The following is a 21,067-nucleotide window of genomic DNA, read 5'->3' on the forward strand; positions in this document are numbered from 1 at the left end:
CACTGAAGCTGGAGGTCCAAACACTTCTGCCTGAACATCAGGAGACACTGAAGCTGGAGGTCCAAACACTTCTGTCTGAACATCAGGAGACACTGAAGCTGGAGGTCCAAACACTTCTGTCTGAACATCAGGAGACACTGAAGCTGGAGGTCCAAACACTTCTGCCTGAACATCAGGAGACACTGAAGCTGGAGGTCCAAACACTTCTGTCTGAACATCAGGAGACACTGAAGCTGGAGGTCCAAACACTTCTGTCTGAACATCAGGAGACACTGAAGCTGGAGGTCCAAACACTTCTGCCTGAACATCAGGAGACACTGAAGCTGGAGGTCCAAACACTTCTGTCTGAACATCAGGAGACACTGAAGCTGGAGGTCCAAACACTTCTGCCTGAACATCAGGAGACACTGAAGCTGGAGGTCCAAACACTTCTGTCTGAACATCAGGAGACACTGAAGCTGGAGGTCCAAACACTTCTGCCTGAACATAAGGAGACACTGAAGCTGGAGGTCTAAACACTTCTGCCTGAACATCAGGAGACACTGAAGCTGGAGGTCCAAACACTTCTGCCTGAACATCAGGAGACACTGAAGCTGGAGGTCCAAACACTTCTGTCTGAACATCAGGAGACACTGAAGCTGGAGGTCCAAACGCTGCCTGAACATCATCAGACACTGAAGCTGGAGGTCCAAACACTTCTGCCTGAACATCAGGAGACACTGAAGCTGGAGGTCCAAACACTTCTGCCTGAACATCAGGAGACACTGAAACTGGAGGTCCAAACACTTCTGCCTGAACACCAGGAGACACTGAAGCTGGAGGTCCAAACACTCCTGTCTGAACATCAGGAGACACTGAAACTGGAGGTCCAAACACTGCCTGAACATCAGGAGACACTGAAGCTGGAGGTCCAAACACTTCTGCCTGAACATCAGGAGACACTGAAGCTGGAGGTCCAAACACTTCTGCCTGAACATCAGGAGACACTGAAGCTGGAGGTCCAAACACTTCTGCCTGAACATCAGGAGACACTGAAGCTGGAGGTCCAAACAGAGGAACCACAGAGGAACCGGGCCACAGAGGAACCACAGAGGAACCGGGCCACAGAGGAACCACAGAGGAACCGAACCACAGAGGAACCACAGAGGAACCGGGCTACAGAGGAACCGAACCACAGAGGAACCGGGCCACAGAGGAACCGAACCACAGAGGAACCACAGAGGAACCACAGAGGAACCAGGCCAAAGGTCCGTTTCAGGCCTGGACTCAGCAGAAGAAACGTTCAAAACTAATAAATATCCAACAAAACCTCTGAGCTGAAGCTTTAACGCTTCTACATTCCAACACTTTCCCTGAGTCCAACGCTTGAGACCAAGTGGCACATGACAAACTCAGACTCCTTCAAGCTTCACTCAGAGGTCCAAAACATCTCAAACATCAACCCCGCAGATCATCGCCTGTGAATGTCTGCTAAGTTTTTGACGTGCTCCACTTTTCTCAAGCAACTTCCTCAACTCAGCAGCCCTGAGTGCCGATCTGATTGAATCAGAACAAAGAAAAGGCGAAGCGTGTCAGTGTTTCTGGGCCAGAGTGGGCGCCAACACTGACATTACACCTCTGGACAGAGAGCTTTCATCTCTGAGCTGAAACTCATCACCAGTCCTGTTTGTGACGCAACTCCACTTCCCTGTAATTGCATGTGGGCGTCGTGGGAGGAAATTCCCAACAGACATGAAACACTGCAGAGGTTTTATGAACTTCTTGGACAGGTCCAGACCAGCAGAGGAATCTTCTGCAGCTTTAGCCCCCCCTAAAAAATCCACCGACTTCTGCAGAAGTTCACAGAAGCTGTGGCATGAACAGCTTCCTTCATCAGGCATGATGTCAGTGTCAGTCAACCCCCCCCAAGCATAAGCATCGTGGGAGAGTGCATTCACACGTGGCGTATCGTTGGAAAGCCCAGATTCTTCTTACTACAACAGCAGCTAACATCTGTTAGCTTTTCCCCTGCAGCCTCTGCTTTCATAAACTGTGTTTTAATGCAGCTGAAATCCTAATAAAGCCTCTTATTTCCTGTTTTATTGTCTGTTATCAGACAGCTCAGTGACTAACAGCAGTTAACAGGAACCTTAACCAGCAGCCTCTACAGATACAACAGGTCTGATAAAATTAGCTGTTTTTATTCTGGTTGGACTTTGATGTGACTCAGAATATTAGCTAAAATTAACAGCTGACCGGCTGAAGCTGCTCTGATGGGCAGAGGCACATTAAGGATAATATGATGTGTGCTTGTGCTAGCGGGTAGTTCTGGTGACATTTCAACAGAAATTAGCCACAATTTGTCCAACACAATAAACACAAGTTGCCTCAGCTTCCTTCTGTTCTCTGCTAGCTTCCCTCTGTTCTCTCCTAGCTTCCTTCTGTTCTCTGCTAGCTTCCCTCTGTTCTCTGCTAGCTGCCTTCTGTTCTCTGCTAGCTGCCTTCTGTTCTCTGCTAGCTGCCTTCTGTTCTCTGCTAGCTTCCCTCTGTTCTCTGCTAGCTTCCTTCTGTTCTCTGCTAGCTGCCTTCTGTTCTCTGCTAGCTGCCTTCTGTTCTCTGCTAGCTGCCTTGTGTTCTCTGCTAGCTTCCTTCTGTTCTCTGCTAACTTCCTTCTCTTCTTTGCTAGCTTCCTTCTGTTCTCTGCTAGCTTCCTTCTGTTCTCTGCTAGCTTCCTTCTCTTCTTTGCTAGCTTCTATCTGTTCTCTGCTAGCTTCCCTCTGTTCTCTGCTAGCTTCCTTCTGTTCTCTGCTAGCTGCCTTCGGTTCTCTGCTAGCTGCCTTCTGTTCTCTGCTAGCTGCCTTCTGTTCTCTGCTAGCTTCCTTCTGTTCTCTGCTAGCTTCCTTCTGTTCTCTGCTAACTTCCTTCTCTTCTTTGCTAGCTTCCTTCTGTTCTCTGCTAGCTTCCCTCTGTTCTCAGCTAGCTTCCCTCTGTTCTCTGCTAGCTGCCTTCTGTTCTCTGCTAGCTGCCTTCTGTTCTCTGCTAGCTTCCCTCTGTTCTCTGCTAGCTTCCTTCTGTTCTCTGCTAGCTGCCTTCTGTTCTCTGCTAGCTTCCTTCTGTTCTCTGCTAGCTTCCTTCTGTTCTCTGCTAGGTTCCTTCTGTTCTCTGCTAGCTTCCTTCTGTTCTCTGCTAGCTTCCTTCTCTTCTTTGCTAGCTTCTATCTGTTCTCTGCTAGCTTCCTTCTGTTCTCTGCTAGCTTCCTTCTCTTCTTTGCTAGCTTCTATCTGTTCTCTGCTAGCTTCCTTCTGTTCTCTGCTAGCTTCCTTCTGTTCTCTGCTAGGTTCCTTCTGTTCTCTGCTAGCTTCCTTCTGTTCTCTGCTAGCTTTCCTCTGTTTTCTGCTAGCTTCCTTCTGTACTCTGCTAGCTTCCTTCTGTTCTCTGCTAGCTTCCCTCTGTTCTCTGCTAGCTTCCTTCTGTTCTCTGCTAGCTTCCTTCTGTTCTCTGCTAGGTTCCTTCTGTTCTCTGCTAGCTTCCTTCTGTTCTCTGCTAGCTTCCTTCTGTTCTCTGCTAGCTGCCTTCTGTTCTCTGCTAGCTTCCTTCTGTTCTCTGCTAGCTTCCTTCTGTTCTCTGCTAGGTTCCTTCTGTTCTCTGCTAGCTTCCTTCTGTTCTCTGCTAGCTTCCTTCTGTTCTCTGCTAGGTTCCTTCTGTTCTCTGCTAGCTTCCTTCTGTTCTCTGCTAGCTTCCTTCTCTTCTTTGCTAGCTTCTATCTGTTCTCTGCTAGCTTCCTTCTGTTCTCTGCTAGCTTCCCCCTGTTCTCTGCTAGCTTCCCTCTGTTCTCTGCCAGCTTCCTTCTGTTTTCTAGTAGCTTCCTTCTGTTCTCTACTAGCTTCCTTCTGTTCTTTGTTAGCTTCCCTCTGTTCTCTGCCAGCTTCCTTCTGTTCTCCGCTAACTTCCTTCTGTTCTCTGCTAGCTTCCTTCTCTTCTTTGCTAGCTTCTATCTGTTCTCTGTTAGCTTCCTGCTGTTATCTCCTAGCTTCATATCTCCAGCAGAAGAAATAAAATCTGATACTACGACAGAAAAGCCGGAGTCGGGATCTTTAACCTTTAACTGACACCTGAACTCAATAAATGAACGATTCAGACGATTAATTTTTGCCATTTTCAAACATAATCAGCATTGTTTGTGCCTGAGCATACAAAGCTGAGTCGAGCTGCTACGATCCTCACCACACTGGTAAAGTTTATGGTGTTTATGAACACAAGCTAACAGCAGATGTTGGCCAAAGTGGGCCAAGGTTTGGAAGGATATATAAGTCATAAGTTCCAGGAGAACTGCAAGGCTTTGATTCTTACATTTAAAGCCCCGTATTTAAATAAACATTAGATATAGCTTATTTAACCGTAAAATGTAAATGTACACACAAACATAATTTACTGACCTCATTAAACAATATCTTACATGTCCAAAGTGAGACATTTTACCATTTCATTAACAATAGAGGTCATCACAGCATCTACAGTCTGATTGATTGATAAGGATTAACATGGCTGAGTGGCTGAGAGCGACGGCTTTAACCGCATCATAAACACTCTGAGCTGTGGTGAAAGACACCAACCAGACAGATGTGAGTCAGACTGTTGATACAAGTACAGAAGGCAAAAATACTCTGGTATTTGATAAAGAATCTGTTCGAAGGAAGATAACGAATGACACGTTTATCTTCTTCACTGGAAAATAAATATTGTTCTGTATTTGAATCATAATGTACCCGATGAATCCTGATAGCTATCAAAATGTCTGATGAGGGAAACATTCACACACTATTCAACATAAAGCATTAAGAGGATATAAAGGATATAAAAGGTGAAACAGAGACACGAGTCTGACTGAATATTTACAGTTTAAGCAGCTCTCCACACAATTGTTTCCAGGAAACTTCCTTAGAAATAAGGAGGCACGATAACAAAGTTCTTTTAGACCTTAAATATGAATATGAGAGATTACTTATCAACCAAAAACAAAAGAGGTGAGTCAGAAGCATCATCATCAGCCCACTGATCCCTGGCAGATCTGGAGGGGGTTCCCCCTCATCCATCCAACCAGAGACCAAACACAGAGAGATTTCCTGCTCTGTTACCGTGACGAAAATATGCAAAACAAGCAAAACACAGTCACATCAGGCCCGAAAGTTACGTTTTTCCTGTAGTGGAAACTGCGCCTCGTTTCCATCAGCTGAATCTCCAACAGCTTCACCGTCATCCGGCTGAATCCTCAGGCAGAAAGGAGCTATTACACGTTTTTATTCTTCTGTGGAAAACTCCTGAGATGATTAAACAATGAACACAAATGAATGAACATCCCTGTGGGATTTATTACGTGCTATTCCAGATTAGAGGAACATTTGTTGGGACATGTAACTCTGGATCACTTTAATCACCTGTTACATGCATTTCACTGCAAAGAATGTGTGAAACAAAGAGACAGCAGCAGGAATCTGGGGATTTCCCCTGTTTCCTGGTTTGGTCGGAACATGTGGGAGCTTCAGACTCCAAAGTAAGCATCAACAGAGACAACATGACAGAAAATCCTTGTTTCTGTCTGTGACACAAGAGGCTGCAGAAACATAAACAACAAGGGTCCAAAAGCCTGTGATGGTTGTAAAAAACCCACAGAGAAACGAAGGCGCTCGGCCAAAACAACAAATCCAGAGTCAGCGCAGCGCAGCGCCTCGTGCACGACTGTTTATGAAGGAGTTTCTGACACTGTGGAGGTGATGGGGTCCGCCGACTGGCTCCAGATTGGATTCAAGTGGTTAAAAAAGCGAAAAACATGTTAAAGCAAGACGCCCTCTGAGTTCAGCACAATGTCCATGTTGACCTGGTTCTGTTTGGGCTGTCAATCAAACACAGACACGCCCCCAACCTGTCAATCAAACACAGACACGCCCCCAACCTGTCAATCAAACACAGACACGCCCCCAACCTGTCAATCAAACACAGACACGCCCCCAACCTGTCAATCAAACACAGACACGCCCCGACCTGTCAATCAAACACAGACACGCCCCCAACCTGTCAATCAAACACAGACACGCCCCGACCTGTCAATCAAACACAGACACGCCCCGACCAGCAGCTGTCAATCAAACACAGACACGCCCCCAACCTGTCAATCAAACACAGACACGCCCCCAACCTGTCAATCAAACACAGACACGCCCCGACCAGCAGCTGTCAATCAAACACAGACACGCCCCCAACCTGTCAATCAAACACAGACACGCCCCCAACCTGTCAATCAAACACAAACACGCCCCGACCAGCAGCTGTCAATCAAACACAGACACGCCCCCAACCTGTCAATCAAACACAGACACGCCCCCAACCTGTCAATCAAACACAGACACGCCCCGACCAGCAGCTGTCAATCAAACACAGACACGCCCCCAACCTGTCAATCAAACACAAACACGCCCCCAACCTGTCAATCAAACACAGACACGCCCCCAACCTGTCAATCAAACACAGACACGCCCCGACCAGCAGCTGTCAATCAAACACAGACACGCCCCGACCTGTCAATCAAACACAGACACGCCCCCAACCTGTCAATCAAACACAGACACGCCCCGACCAGCAGCTGTCAATCAAACACAGACACGCCCCGACCAGCAGCTGTCAATCAAACACAGACACGCCCCGACCAGCAGCTGTCAATCAAACACAGACACGCTGGATGGAAGTTTAACATTTCTGTGCAGGTCTTCAGCTCCACACAGAAGAATTTCAGTCAGCGTGATAAAATAAAAGTCTTTTTCTATCAGCCAGCTGCACGTTTTCACACAGCGAGCACGACAGACAGGAAGCGTTACCTTGACAGTGGGGTAGGTCTTCCTGTTCTTCTCACTGGAGGCTCCCGGCAAGCCGCCATGAGACGGACCTTCGCAGCCGTATCTGAACCTGAAGCCACGCTGGAAAACACAGTCGCAGGGTTACACTTTTCAATGAGAAACAGTCCTCCTGACTGCATGTTCCACCTTCTTTACCAGCATTAACAGGAGGAGCTACTTATGTTCTAATTAGCATCTAATTATTTATTCTATTGCAACAATAAGTAAAAGTAACAAACACAATTTCCAGAAAAGTGGGGAAATTTTCTAAATTGCCATAAAAGTTTAAACCTGTATTTGACTTAGGAGTCTAAAACTATACGTTTCTGTGCTTTCATTATTATTAGTCATTGAGTTTGTCCTAAAACTGGACTTTAAAATGCATGTGAACATCTGCTGAAATCGTACAAAATCCCAGATAAATAAACTCAGATGTAAATCAGCCCATTAAGGCTCCGTGTCAGTTCACTTAAAGCGTTTCCAGACGGTCGCTCTGCTCTAATAAAACTGATTTTATAACCACAGCCTCATCTGAGGTTGGAGCTGCCTGAAAAAGGAGACCAGGAGGCATCGAACCAGAGGAACCACCTCAGCTGACTCCTTTCTGTGTGGAGGAGCAGCGGCTCTACTCTGAGCTCCCTCAAATGGTGGAGCTCCTCCCCCCGGATGGTGGAGCTCCTCCCCCTGTATGATGAAGCTCCTCCTCCAGATGGTGGAACTCCTCCCCTCTGGATAGTGGAACTCCTCCCCCTGGATGGTGGAGCTCCTCCCCCCGGATGGTGGAGCTCCTCCCCTCTGGATGGTGGAGCTCCTCCCCCTGTATGATGAAGCTCCTCCTCCAGATGGTGGAACTCCTCCCCTCTGGATAGTGGAACTCCTCCCCCTGGATGGTGGAGCTCCTCCCCCTGATGATGGAGCTCCTCCCTCCGGATGGTGGAGCTCCTCCCCCTATCTCTAAGGCTGAGCCCCGCCCCCCTCTGAAGGAAACTCATTTCAGCCGCTTGTATCCAGGACCTCCTTCTTTGGGTCAGAACCCAGATCTGTGAGCTCAGGTGAGGGTTGGAACAAAGATGGAGCAGGAACCTGAAAGCTTCTCCTTCCGGCTCAGCTTCACCAAACGGACCGGAGCAGCGCCCTCATTACTGCTGACGAAGCCCCGATCCGTCTGTCCATCTCTGATCCAACTCACCATCACTGAGAACCAGAACCAGAGATGCTGAAACTGCTCCAGCTGAGGCAGAGACTCAGCCCGACCCGGAGGTTCAGAACCAGGTCCAGAGATGCTGAAACTGCTCCAGCTGAGGCAGAGACTCATCCCGACCCGGAGGTTCAGAACCAGGGCCTCAGATCTGAAGCTGACCTTCATCCCGGCTGCTTCACACTCAGCTGTGGACTGAAGGTCACGGCCTGAAGAAGCTAATCCTGAATCTGAGGTTCAGGAATCAGTCAGAGCCTCCTCTCCAACAAACTGGAGGTTCTCTGGAGGCTGTGACCCTCCTGCAGTCGGTACTCTTTGGTCCCTCTTTATTAAAAACCACCACCCGGTCAGATTCAGCTGCTGCTCTTCCTCCAGCGCCGGCGACCTCACATGTGTCACCTAAATCAGCAGCAGCTCCAACACACCCAGGTGTGTCACAACTTAACAACGCTGGAAAGTTGGTCCAAAGCTGGAAGGCGACCAAAACATTTCAGATCTGCAGCGTTCGTTTGGGATTTCCCATCGAAGCTGATCCTTAACCCTGAATGTGTTTAATTTGAGCTGATCTGAGATCTATTAATCAGCATCTGAGAGCATTTTGCTTTCCAAGTTACTTTTTAATCATTTATATTAGTTCTTTATTAGTCTAATTTTCTACCTTTTGTGGCTCAAAACTTTAAACGAGTGTCTGCAGCAGCAGGAATGCAACAACAAACTCTTTATAAACTCTTTATAAAATCATTCATATCGAAGTGGAAACAATCTGAAACGGGCCTCTTCAAATGGAGGCCCGTGGGCCGCCCAGAACCAACTTCCACATGACCCAGAACCAACTTCCACATGACCCAGAACCAACTTCCACGTGGCCCAGAACCAACTTCCACATGACCCAGAATATGTAAAAATCAGAAGCCTTCAGACATTTCTACATCGATGGACTAAATTCCTACAGTAGTACGGACTGTGAATGCAACACTGGGTTACCTAGCAACACTAAACCCATAATGCAGCAGAATTAGCGTCTTTTTCCACCCGAAAACGGAAAATGAATCATGAAACCCCGCCTGGACGGTCAAAGACTCGTTTATTTTATTAAATTTATTTAGTTTTAATTTGCTTTTGTCAGATCTGACTAAATGAAAAAATAATTAACAATAAACTTTGGTTATTTTTCAAAACGTACATTTATTTTCTGTTATCTTTTGATTTATCCGAGTTTCAGCTGCTACTTACTGATCAAACCCGAATATTTAACTGAGTATATCGAATAAAACGTTAGATTTTCCTGCAGTAAAGCTGCATGAAGGCAGCAGCTGGCTGTGAAACACAGACTGCTGCACACCTGGGTGAGTTTACCTGTTTGGGCTGCTCCAGGATCTGCAGAAAGGGTCCGTCCACTGAAATCACACAAAGACTCAGCGTTAACCACCATGAAAACACCTCAGAGGAAGAACAGCTGATCATCTTAATCTGATGATGAAGGATGTTTTTTTCAAATGCCTCTGAAGTGATTTTAAACATTTTGTTGGGAATTTAGTTGAAAACTCAGTGAGGATGAAAAACAAAAAGATTTTAAGTGAAAGTTTAATCAGAAGAGCGAAACAAAGCTAAAGAGAGAAAACGAAAGCCAGAAAAGCCACAACACGCTCGCTCACAGCCGCCAGCTTTGGGGGAAACACTTCCTGTGCAAAGCTGAAGCTGCTGAATCTGTCCTGGAAACACCGACAGGAAGCAGCTCTGTGGAGCTTCTGCAGAAAGAAAGAACTGTTCTGAGCCCGTTGGTTTGAATGTGCACGCTAAGGAAGAAAAGCGTGTTCCAAATAACTCTGAGAGCTCGCCTGGCGGTAAAATCTGCACGGTGTCTGCAGCTTCCTGTCGGCTGCAGCCATTTCCTGCCTCAGCTCCCTTCATCTCACTCCTCTTCATCAGGAGGTCAGTCTGACACCAGGCTGGAAACACCTGACCTCCACCTCAGAGCAGCTTTTAACCGACACTTTGCTGCAGAATGCCACCGTTTAACCACGAAGACACGCAGAAAGACACAACATCTGCAGGGAAAGGCTTTTAAAACAGAGTGTGTGTGAACGTCAGTTACGTTTAGCCGCTAAAAGGCTTCAAAGTGTCACCGAACACCTCTGAGGAACCGATGATGCATGAGTGGAAGTAAAGGAAGCTGCCTATGAATCACTGGAGTTACTCACGTGTAAATGCAGAGGAGACACTTTCCCCTCCTCCAACACATCACCAGCTTCATCTCAGAGCTGCCGTTCTGTCTCTGCTTCAACGTAATGAGCCACGAAACAGAGAAGTGAGAGCAGGGCCCCGCCGCAGAGGACATGTCATGAAACTCTTCTTTCACTTTACCTTCGTTTTTTCCCCAGAATATATTCGTTTTTCCAAACAGAAAGTTGAGTTTCGGCCCCCCCCCCTCACCCCTGCAGCTGTGGGCCCAGCAGAAACCTGTTTAACCTGTGATATTTGTCCCCGAAATGAAGCCTTCGACCTGCTTTTACATCACCATCAGCTCCCGTTTGTGCAGCCGAGCTGAACAAAGTCTTCATTCAGCCCAAACAAAGCAGTCGTTGTCCCACAGAAAGCCACAAAGTCCAAAAGTGGAAGACACACAGCTATCAGTCCAAGTGATACATGACTGCATCTTTACATTTTGAAAGTAAAAACTTTGGCTCCAGACTCCCAAACCAGAGAATTAGTTGCTTTTCTTTCTATCCAACTGAATATTTGGAAAACGTCTGGTTTCAGTCTCCTTGAACTCTGTAAAGTAGCATCGATTCACAGCCTCAATATCCTGGATGTGAATTTAAAAAGAAAGAATTCCTACATTTCCTCTGACTTTGACTTCCTGTCAGTCTGAACTCTTCATTTAATCTGTGAACAAACATCATTTCTACACCTCAGACCTGCAGCATCCCATAAAGTCAGTGAATCTTTTCCCACTTTGTGTCCTTCTGCCAACACTTAAAGCCGTTCTGACTCTGAGGAAACCAGGTGATGCAGAGTTCCAGCTGTTATTTTGTCCCATTCCTCCTTAAACAGGTCTTAAGGTGTGCAGCAGTGCGGGGGGGCGGTTGTATGTGTTGATTTTCAGCCTTTACTCATTCTGTCAACCCCATAAATAGACTAAACTGATCAGTTTTACATGTTATAACATTCCTAAAAGGCTTAAAATAACTTTTACAGCCACAAATTGGAAAAACTTGGGATAGTTTTCTGCAAAAACAGATGAAAAAAACAGTTATTTTGATGTTTTCTCTTACTTTTACTTCCTGTCAGACAGTCTGAACTCAACATGTTTCCTGTTCAGCTTCATTTAATCTGGTAACAAACATCATTTCTACACCTCAGACCTGCAGCATCCCATAAAGTCAGTGAACCTTTTCCCACTTTGTTTCCTTCTGCCAACACTTAAAGCCGCTCTGACTCTGAGGAAACCAGGTGATGCAGAGTTCCAGCTGTTATTTTGTCCCATTCTTCCTTAAACAGGTCTTAAGGTGTGCAGCAGTGCGGGGGGGTGGTTGTTTCAGAGTTCTCCAACATTCTCCCAGAGGGCAAAAGTTTAGCATGTTTATCTGTTCCTGCAGTCAGGCCAGAAACACTCCAGATACAGATAGTTACTCTATTGATCCCAGAGGGAAACAGGTTAGCAGTTAGCTGTAGGTTAGCAGTAAGCTGTAAATTGTCAGTTAGCTGTAAGTTAGCAGTTAGCTGTAGGTTAGCAGTAAGCTGTAAATTGTCAGTTAGCTGTAAGTTAGCAGTTAGCTGTGAGTTAGCAGTAAGCTGTAAATCGTCAGTTAGCTGTAAGTTAGCAGTTAGCTGTAAGTTAGCAGTTAGCTGTAAGTTAGTAGTTAGCTGTGAGTTAGCAGTTAGCTGTGAGTTAGCAGTAAGCTGTAAATTGGCAGTTAGCTGTAAGTTAGCAGTTAGCTGTAAGTTAGCAGTTAGCTGTGAATTGGCAGTTAGCTGTAAGTTAGCAGTTAGCTGTAAGTTAGCAGTGAGTTAGCAGTTAGCTGTGAGTTAGCAGTTAGCTGTAAGTTAGCAGTTAGCTGTGAGTTAGCAGTAAGCTGTAAATTGGCAGTTAGCTGTGAGTTAGCAGTTAGCTGTAAGTTATCAGTTAGCTGTGAGTTAGCAGTTAGCTTTAAGTTAGCAGCAGATGCTAGCAAACAATGCTTTCTCATCAGCAGTAATGGACCAAGCCGGAGATGTGCACAGCGTAACTCGTAGTAATGCATGTGAACCGTTAATTACTGCGTTTAAACATTTTGGATATATTAACCTCATTAAACAGTTGTACCTGGAGACCTCCATCTTTATCAGAAACATGCCGATAATGTAACGTTAACACAGCGAGAGTGAGGAGAGGACCGGTGTTGTGTTGGAAACACACCTTAAACACAGCTGCAGGTTGTCTGAGTTACAGAACCAAACCGTTCAGCTAGAAAGCTTCAGCTAACAAAGTAATGTGGGAACAATAATGTTCATCTTTCAGAAAGGAACAGCAGTAACTCCTTAGAAGTTGGTGTACGTCATCTTCATTAGCTAAGCTGTTAGCGTTAGCTTCAGTTAAAGTAATGTGGGAACAATAATGTTCATCTTTCAGAAAGGAACAGCAGTAACTCCTTAGAAGTTGGTGTACGTCATCTTCATTAGCTAAGCTGTTAGCGTTAGCTTCAGTTAAAGTAATGTGGGAACAATAATGTTCATCTTTCAGAAAGGAACAGCAGTAACTCCTTAGAAGTTGGTGTACGTCATCTTCATTAGCTAAGCTGTTAGCGTTAGCTTCAGCTAACAAAGTAATGTGGGAACAATAATGTTCATCTTTCAGGAAGGAACAGCAGTAACTCCTTAGAAGTTGGTGTACGTCATCTTCATTAGCTAAGCTGTTAGCGTTAGCTTCAGCTAACAAAGTAATGTGGGAACAATAATGTTCATCTTTCAGAAAGGAACAGCAGTAACTCCTTAGAAGTTGGTGTACCTCATCTAAAGTAATGTGGGATAGATCCTCTAAAGTTTACCAACTTTTCATGGGATGTGTTGCAGGTCTGAAATGTAAAAGTTGATGTTTATTAACAGATTAAATTAAGCCGATGAGACAGAACAGGAAACATGTTCACAGTCTAACATAAAATAAATGTAAATATAATAAATAAAACTTTTTCTGTGGTTTTTATGTCGATAATTCGTGGGACAGAACTTCTCATGAACTGATTAACAGTCAAACCAGTTAAATTATTCTTAAATAACACCGATTTATCCGGATCTAATGAAGGTTTTCATGCTGGAACTTGAAGCTGCTCAAACTTTCGTTTTGGAAAATAAAATAATTTCAAAGCCAGATCATATTTACCACATGGGCCAAAAACACCTCCAGCCTTTAAGGATTATAACACTAATAATTCCATGATCAAACATCAATGACAATTTCTCTCACTTCAGTGACAAAAAGCTTCCAAATGTGATCGATAGATTCCAGAGAAACACAACAGTGAGAGCAGCATCAGCCAAAAGGAGAAGGAATCACTTCCTTACAGAGTCAGAGCGCAACAGATATTTATGTGACCGCAAACACATGAAACAATGAACGTCTCATCAGAGTCATTAAGCTGCACAAACCCAGGCCTTGTTTTCATTTCCTGTTTAACACTCATATCTGCCAAATCCTTCACAGTCATTAAACCAACAGACAAACCTTTAAAATCAGGCAGTTTCCAGATGAGGATTAAATTAAACTCACAGGAAAATTAAAAAATCAAGAAGTTCTTCACTTAAAAACTGAGATTTCCGCTGCTCATCCAAATATCCCGACCCAGAGTCCTGATCCAGTTCCTTTCACCCTTTCACACCAGGTTTAATCAATCAATCCCTCATCTTCAGTCCTTGTTCCTGAGCATTTTCAGACGTTTTTTCTTTGTTCAGCCACTTAACTCTGACCTTTGAACCCTTCAGGCAGAAAAAAGGCTCCTAACTCAAGGGATGAACCAGTGTTGTGTCGACACAGAACAGACAACTTAGCAAAGAAGCCATTTTAAACTGGATCTTTAGGCACTTTGTTACCAGCAGCCTGTCACAAAGACACATCATTTGTTCCCATTTCTTTAGCTGCATCTATGAAAAACAGCAAAGAAAACACAGTTTGACAGACAGAAAATAGGATTTCTGCAGCAACAAGGTGATTCCCAAAGAGCTATTAGCTGAAAACTTGGCATATCTCAGCATGGTGTGCAGTGTGTCCTTAAAACATTTGAGGAAACTGGACAAGTGGAGGACAAAAGAAGAAGTGTCAGGCCTAAAAAACTATCTCCAGCAGATGAACAGGATCTGAAAGTGATGTCCTTAAGAAAGAGGAAAAAATCCAGCTGTGACCTGACAGGACCTGAGAGATGCATCTGGACCTTCAGCCGATCCATCTACTGTTGGCCCAAGCCTCATCAGAAATGGGCTCCATGGAAGGGTGGCTGTCAAGAAGCCGTTCTTAAGGAAGGGAAACAGGGAGAAAAGGCTGAGCTGTGCCAAATGACACAAGAAGTGGACTGAAAATCAGTGGCAACAGGTCTTATGGAGGGATGAATCCTCCCCAGAGCCCGGACCTCAACATTATTGAAGCAGTGTGGGATCATCTGACAGAGAACGGAACAAAAGGCAGCCCACATCCAAAGAAGAGCTTTGGGATGTCCTTCAAGAAGCCTGGAGAACTATTCCTGAAGACTCCTTAAAGAAATGACAGAAAGCTTGTCTCAGAGGGTTCAGGCTGAGTTGGAGAATAAAGGAGCTCAGACCAGAGATTCACTTTAAAACTTGTCACCTGCAGCTTATTTCCTTCCTCATGGTTTCTGCAACTGTGGTAACAGATCAACAGAAAACCTCAGCAGGACTCACTTTATGCTAAAGTTATACATTCTGCCGCCACAACATTAAAAAACTACAGGAAGACTCATCAGAAAGTACTAAAATGTCGTCTGAAGTTCTTCAGCAGACTTCCTCATATCATCTGACCAACGAACCGAACAGCATCAGAGATGTTCAGTTTGATATCAGGACACATAATGGAGTCAATCATTAATAAAACCGACCAAACTGAAGTGCAGTCAGGTGTGGAAATGATCAGCTCAGCACATGGAGCCGCAGCTGCAGGAGCCCACTTTATACTTTTAATGTCACAGTATCAGTAGAATAATACCTGATGAGGGAGGGGTGGAGGAAGCCTAACAAGGACCAACAGGTTTGAAAACTACACCCAACCATGTGTTGATTCAAGCTCAAACGCAGGTGTGACAGTGGCCCAGCAGCTTGATATGTAGAGATAAGAAGACATAGATGCGTTAAGCTGGCAGGACGGAGCTGGTGATTAATGTCTGCTTTTAGTTTCAGCTCAAAAACAAACAGGAGGAACAAAGACAGATTCAGAGGAAACAGCTCAGCAGGACAAATTCAGATTAGCGAAGCCTGAAGATCCTCCTCATGGAGGTCTTTTCTGCCACTAAGCAAATAAAAACGAGACGCTCACCTGTCTGCACAGACGTCGGCTGGGGCATCGCAGGGAAAGGTGGGAACTCCCAGGCCGGATCGATCATTAAGTTCTCAAAGATCTGTGAGAGACACAAAGCTGTGAACATCCAGGAGCTCAGAGCAGGAAGAAACCATCAACAACTGATCAACCGTTCAATCAATTCTCCCTTCTGGTCCCACTGGTTTTGTGTCTTTGAGGTTTTTTGTGATCGTGTGAATTTTTGGGCCTTGGTTTCCACTGTGAAGCACGGAGGTGGAGGTGTGATGGTGTGAGATGTGGTTGGTTACTCTGCTGATGGTGGGGTCCATCAGGGATGGATGGGAGTCACATTAGTTTCTGGTTATCCACTCTGCCTGCGCTGTTGGTTTCAGCTTTAAATAAAACCTTCAGGGAGTTTTCCGTCTGCATTCGGGTTCTCAACAACCTCCACGGCCCACTAATCTGCAGGTGGTGCAGCATCATCAGAGACACCAGCAGGATCAATTGACTCGTTCTTAACTGAGCAGAACCTGACAACAAAGTGTGTCAGTCCAATCAAAACTGGCCTTTTAAATTGTATGTAAACACGAGTCTCTGATGCAAATCCTACTAAATCCAGCTCTTCAAACTGGACGAACACACCCAGATAATCAAATCCCTCCTGCATGTAAACACTGAACTAAAACCAGCATGTTAACCTTCTTCCAATAAAAATTGAGCCACTAACTGGACTAAATAACTGAGCCAGACGCCCTTCCTCCACCCTGGTGTCTGCACCTTGTAAACTACAGATTTTAACTGACTGGAAGTTTGAAAGTTACAACAGAAAAATCTAAATATTGTGTCAGTCTGACTGAAACTGGACGTTTAAACACCTGTAAACACGTCAATCTGTCTGAAACTGGACCTTTAAACACGTCAGTCTGACTGAAACTGGACCTTTAAACACATGTAAACACGCCAGTCTGACTGAAACTGGACCTTTAAACACATGTAAACACGTCAGTCTGACTGAAACTGGACCTTTAAACACATGTAAACACGTCAGTCTGACTGAAACTGGACCTTTAAACACATGTAAACACGTTAGTCTGACTGAAACTGGACCTTTAAACACATGTAAACACGTTAGTCTGACTGAAACTGGACCTTTAAACACATGTAAACACGTCAATCTGGCTGGAACTGGACCTTTAAACACGTCAGTCTGAGTGAAACTGGACCTTTAAACGCATGTAAACACGTCAGTCTGACTGAAACTGGACCTTTAAACACATGTAAACACGTCAATCTGGCTGAAACTGGACCTTTAAACACATGTAAACACGTCAGTCTGACTAAAACTGGACCTTTAAACACATGTAAACACGTTAGTCTGACTTAAACTGGACCTTTAAACACGTAAAAACGTCAGTCTGACTGAAACTGGACCTTTAAACACATGTAAACACGTCAGTCTGACTGAAACTGGATCTTTAAACACATGTAAACACGTCAGTCTGACTGAAACTGGACCTTTAAACGCATGTAAACACGTCAGTCTGACTGAAACTGGACCTTTAAACGCATGTAAACACGTCAGTTTGACTGAAACTGGACCTTTAAACACATGTAAACACGTTAGTCTGACTGAAACTGGACCTTTAAACATGTAAACACGTCAGTCTGACTGAAACTGGACCTTTAAACACAAGTAAACCTGTCAGTCTGACTGAAACTGGACCTTTAAACACGTCAGTCTGACTGAAACTGGACCTTTAAACACATGTAAACACGTCAGTCTGACTGAAACTGGACCTTTAAACACATGTAAACACATCAGTCTGACTGAAACTGGACCTTTAAACACATGTAAACACGTAAGTCTGACTGAAACTGGACCTTTAAACGCATGTAAACATGTCAGTCTGACTGAAATTGGACCTTTAAACGCATGTAAACACGTCAGTCTGACTGAAACTGGACCTTTTAACACATGTAAACAAGTCAGTCTGACTGAAACTGGACCTTTAAACACATGTAAACACGTCAGTTTGACTGAAACTGGACCTTTAAACACATGTAAACACGTCAGTCTGACTGAAACTGGACATTTAAACACATGTAAACACGTCAGTCTGACTGAAACTGGACCTTTAAACACATGTAAACACGTCAGTCTGACTGAAACTGGACCTTTAAACACATGTAAACACGTTAGTCTGACTGAAACTGGACCTTTAAACACATGTAAACACGTTAGTCTGACTGAAACTGGACCTTTAAACACATGTAAACACGTCAATCTGGCTGGAACTGGACCTTTAAACACGTCAGTCTGAGTGAAACTGGACCTTTAAACGCATGTAAACACGTCAGTCTGACTGAAACTGGACCTTTAAACACATGTAAACACGTCAATCTGGTTGAAACTGGACCTTTAAACACATGTAAGCACGTCAGTCTGACTAAAACTGGACCTTTAAACACATGTAAACACGTTAGTCTGACTTAAACTGGACCTTTAAACACGTAAACACGTCAGTCTGACTGAAACTGGACCTTTAAACACATGTAAACACGTCAGTCTGACTGAAACTGGATCTTTAAACACATGTAAACACGTCAGTCTGACTGAAACTGGACCTTTAAACGCATGTAAACACGTCAGTCTGACTGAAACTGGACCTTTAAACGCATGTAAACACGTCAGTTTGACTGAAACTGGACCTTTAAACACATGTAAACACGTTAGTCTGACTGAAACTGGACCTTTAAACATGTAAACACGTCAGTCTGACTGAAACTGGACCTTTAAACACAAGTAAACCTGTCAGTCTGACTGAAACTGGACCTTTAAACACAAGTAAACCTGTCAGTCTGACTGAAACTGGACCTTTAAACACATGTAAACACGTCAGTCTGACTGAAACTGGACCTTTAAACACATGTAAACACGTCAGTCTGACTGAAACTGGACCTTTAAACACATGTAAACATGTCAGTCTGACTGAAATTGGACCTTTAAACACATGTAAACACGTAAGTCTGACTGAAACTGGACCTTTAAACGCATGTAAACATGTCAGTCTGACTGAAATTGGACCTTTAAACGCATGTAAACACGTCAGTCTGACTGAAACTGGACCTTTTAACACATGTAAACAAGTCAGTCTGACTGAAACTGGACCTTTAAACACATGTAAACACGTCAGTCTCACTGTAACTGGACCTTTAAACACCTGTAAACACGTCAGTCTGACTGAAACTGGACCTTTAAACACATGTAAACACGTCAGTCTGACTGAAACTGGACCTTTAAACATGTCAGTCTGACTGAAACTGGACCTTTAAACACATGTAAACACATCAGTCTGACTGAAACTGGACCTTTAAACACATGTAAACACGTCAGTCTGACTGAAACTGGACCTTTAAACACATGTAAACACGTCAGTCTGACTGAAACTGGACCTTTAAACACATGTAAACACGTCAGTCTGACTGAAACTGGACCTTTAAACACAAGTAAACCTGTCAGTCTGACTGAAACTGGACCTTTAAACACATGTAAACACGTCAGTCTGACTGAAACTGGACCTTTAAACACATGTAAACACGTCAGTCTGACTGAAACTGGACCTTTAAACACAAGTAAACCTGTCAGTCTGACTGAAACTGGACCTTTAAACACATGTAAACACGTCAGTCTGACTGAAACTGGACCTTTAAACGCATGTAAACACGTCAGTCTGACTGAAACTGGACCTTTAAACACATGTAAACACATCAGTCTGACCGAAACTGGACTTTTAAACACATGTAAACACGTCAGTCTGACTGAAACTGGACCTTTAAACATGTAAACACGTAAGTCTGACTGAAACTGGACCTTTAAACGCATGTAAACATGTCAGTCTGACTGAAATTGGACCTTTAAACGCATGTAAACACGTCAGTCTGACTGAAACTGGACCTTTAAACATGTAAACACATAAGTCTGACTGACACTGGACCTTTAAAAACATGTAAACACGTCAGTCTGACTAAAACTGGACCTTTAAACACATGTAAACACGTCAGTCTCACTGTAACTGGACCTTTAAACACATGTAAACACGTCAGTCTGACTGAAACTGGACCTTTAAACACATGTAAACACGTCAGTCTGACTGAAACTAGACCTTTAAACATGTCAGTCTGACTGAAACTGGACCTTTAAACATGTAAACACGTAAGTCTGACTGACACTGGACCTTTAAAAACATGTAAACACGTCAGTCTCACTGTAACTGGACCTTTAAACACATGTTAACACGTCAGTCTGACTGAAACTGGACCTTTAAACACATGTAAACAAGTCAGTCTGACTGAAACTGGACCTTTAAACACATGTAAACACGTCAGTCTGACTGAAACTGGACCTTTAAACACATGTAAACCTGTCAGTCTGACTGAAACTGGACCTTTAAACACATGTAAACACGTCAGTCTGACTGAAACTGGACCTTTAAACACATGTAAACACGTCAGTCTCACTGTAACTGGACCTTTAAACACATGTAAACACGTCAGTCTGACTGAAACTGGACCTTTAAACACATGTAAACACGTCAGTCTCACTGTAACTGGACCTTTAAACACATGTAAACCTGTCAGTCTGACTGAAACTGGACCTTTAAACATGTCAGTCTGACTGAAACTGGACCTTTAAACATGTAAACACGTAAGTCTGACTGACACTGGACCTTTAAAAACATGTAAACACGTCAGTCTCACTGTAACTGGACCTTTAAACATGTAAACACGTCAGTCTGACTGAAACTGGACCTTTAAACACATGTAAACACGTCAGTCTGACTGAAACTGGACCTTTAAACACATGTAAACACGTCAGTCTGACTGAAACTGGACCTTTAAACACATGTAAACACGTCAGTCTGACTGAAGCTGGACCTTTAAACACATGTAAACACGTCAGTCTGACTGAAACTGGACCTTTAAACACATGTAAACACATCAGTCTGACTGAAACTGGACCTTTAAACACATGTTAACACGTCAGTCTGACTGAAACTGGACCTTCAAACACATGTAAACACATCAGTCTGACTGAAACTGGACCTTTAAACACATGTAAACACGTCAGTCTGACTGAAACTGGACCTTCAAACACATGTAAACACGTCGGTCTGACTGAAACTGGACCTTTAAACATGTAAACACGTTAGTCTGACTGAAACTGGACCTTTAAACATGTAAACAAGTCAGTCTGACTGAAACTGGACCTTTAAACACATGTGAACACGTCAGTCTGACTGAAACTGGACCTTCAAACACATGTAAACACGTCGGTCTGACTGAAACTGGACCTTTAAACATGTAAACACGTTAGTCTGACTGAAACTGGACCTTTAAACACATGTAAACACGTTAGTCTGACTGAAACTGGACCTTTAAACACATGTAAACACGTCAGTCTGACTGAAACTGGACCTTTAAACGCATGTAAACACGTCAGTCTGA

General features: G+C 44.1%; 1 protein-coding gene across 1 annotated transcript in view; it reads right to left on the bottom strand.

The window, feature by feature from the left end:
- nfkb1 (nuclear factor of kappa light polypeptide gene enhancer in B-cells 1) overlaps positions 1–21,067 on the bottom strand; it is a 52,666-nt gene that overhangs the window by 28,714 nt on the left and 2,885 nt on the right. The window contains exons 3-5 of the mRNA XM_072395123.1: positions 15,581–15,662; positions 9,421–9,461; positions 6,849–6,947 (exon numbers count right to left, since the gene is read on the bottom strand). Of these exons, the coding sequence (XP_072251224.1) occupies positions 6,849–6,947; positions 9,421–9,461; positions 15,581–15,662 (222 nt within the window). The remainder of the gene's footprint in view (positions 1–6,848; positions 6,948–9,420; positions 9,462–15,580; positions 15,663–21,067) is intronic.

This window comes from Leuresthes tenuis, unplaced genomic scaffold (assembly GCF_036924035.1).
Source record: "Leuresthes tenuis unplaced genomic scaffold, fLeuTen1.0.hap1 SCAF_11, whole genome shotgun sequence".
NCBI lineage: Eukaryota > Metazoa > Chordata > Actinopteri > Atheriniformes > Atherinopsidae > Leuresthes > Leuresthes tenuis.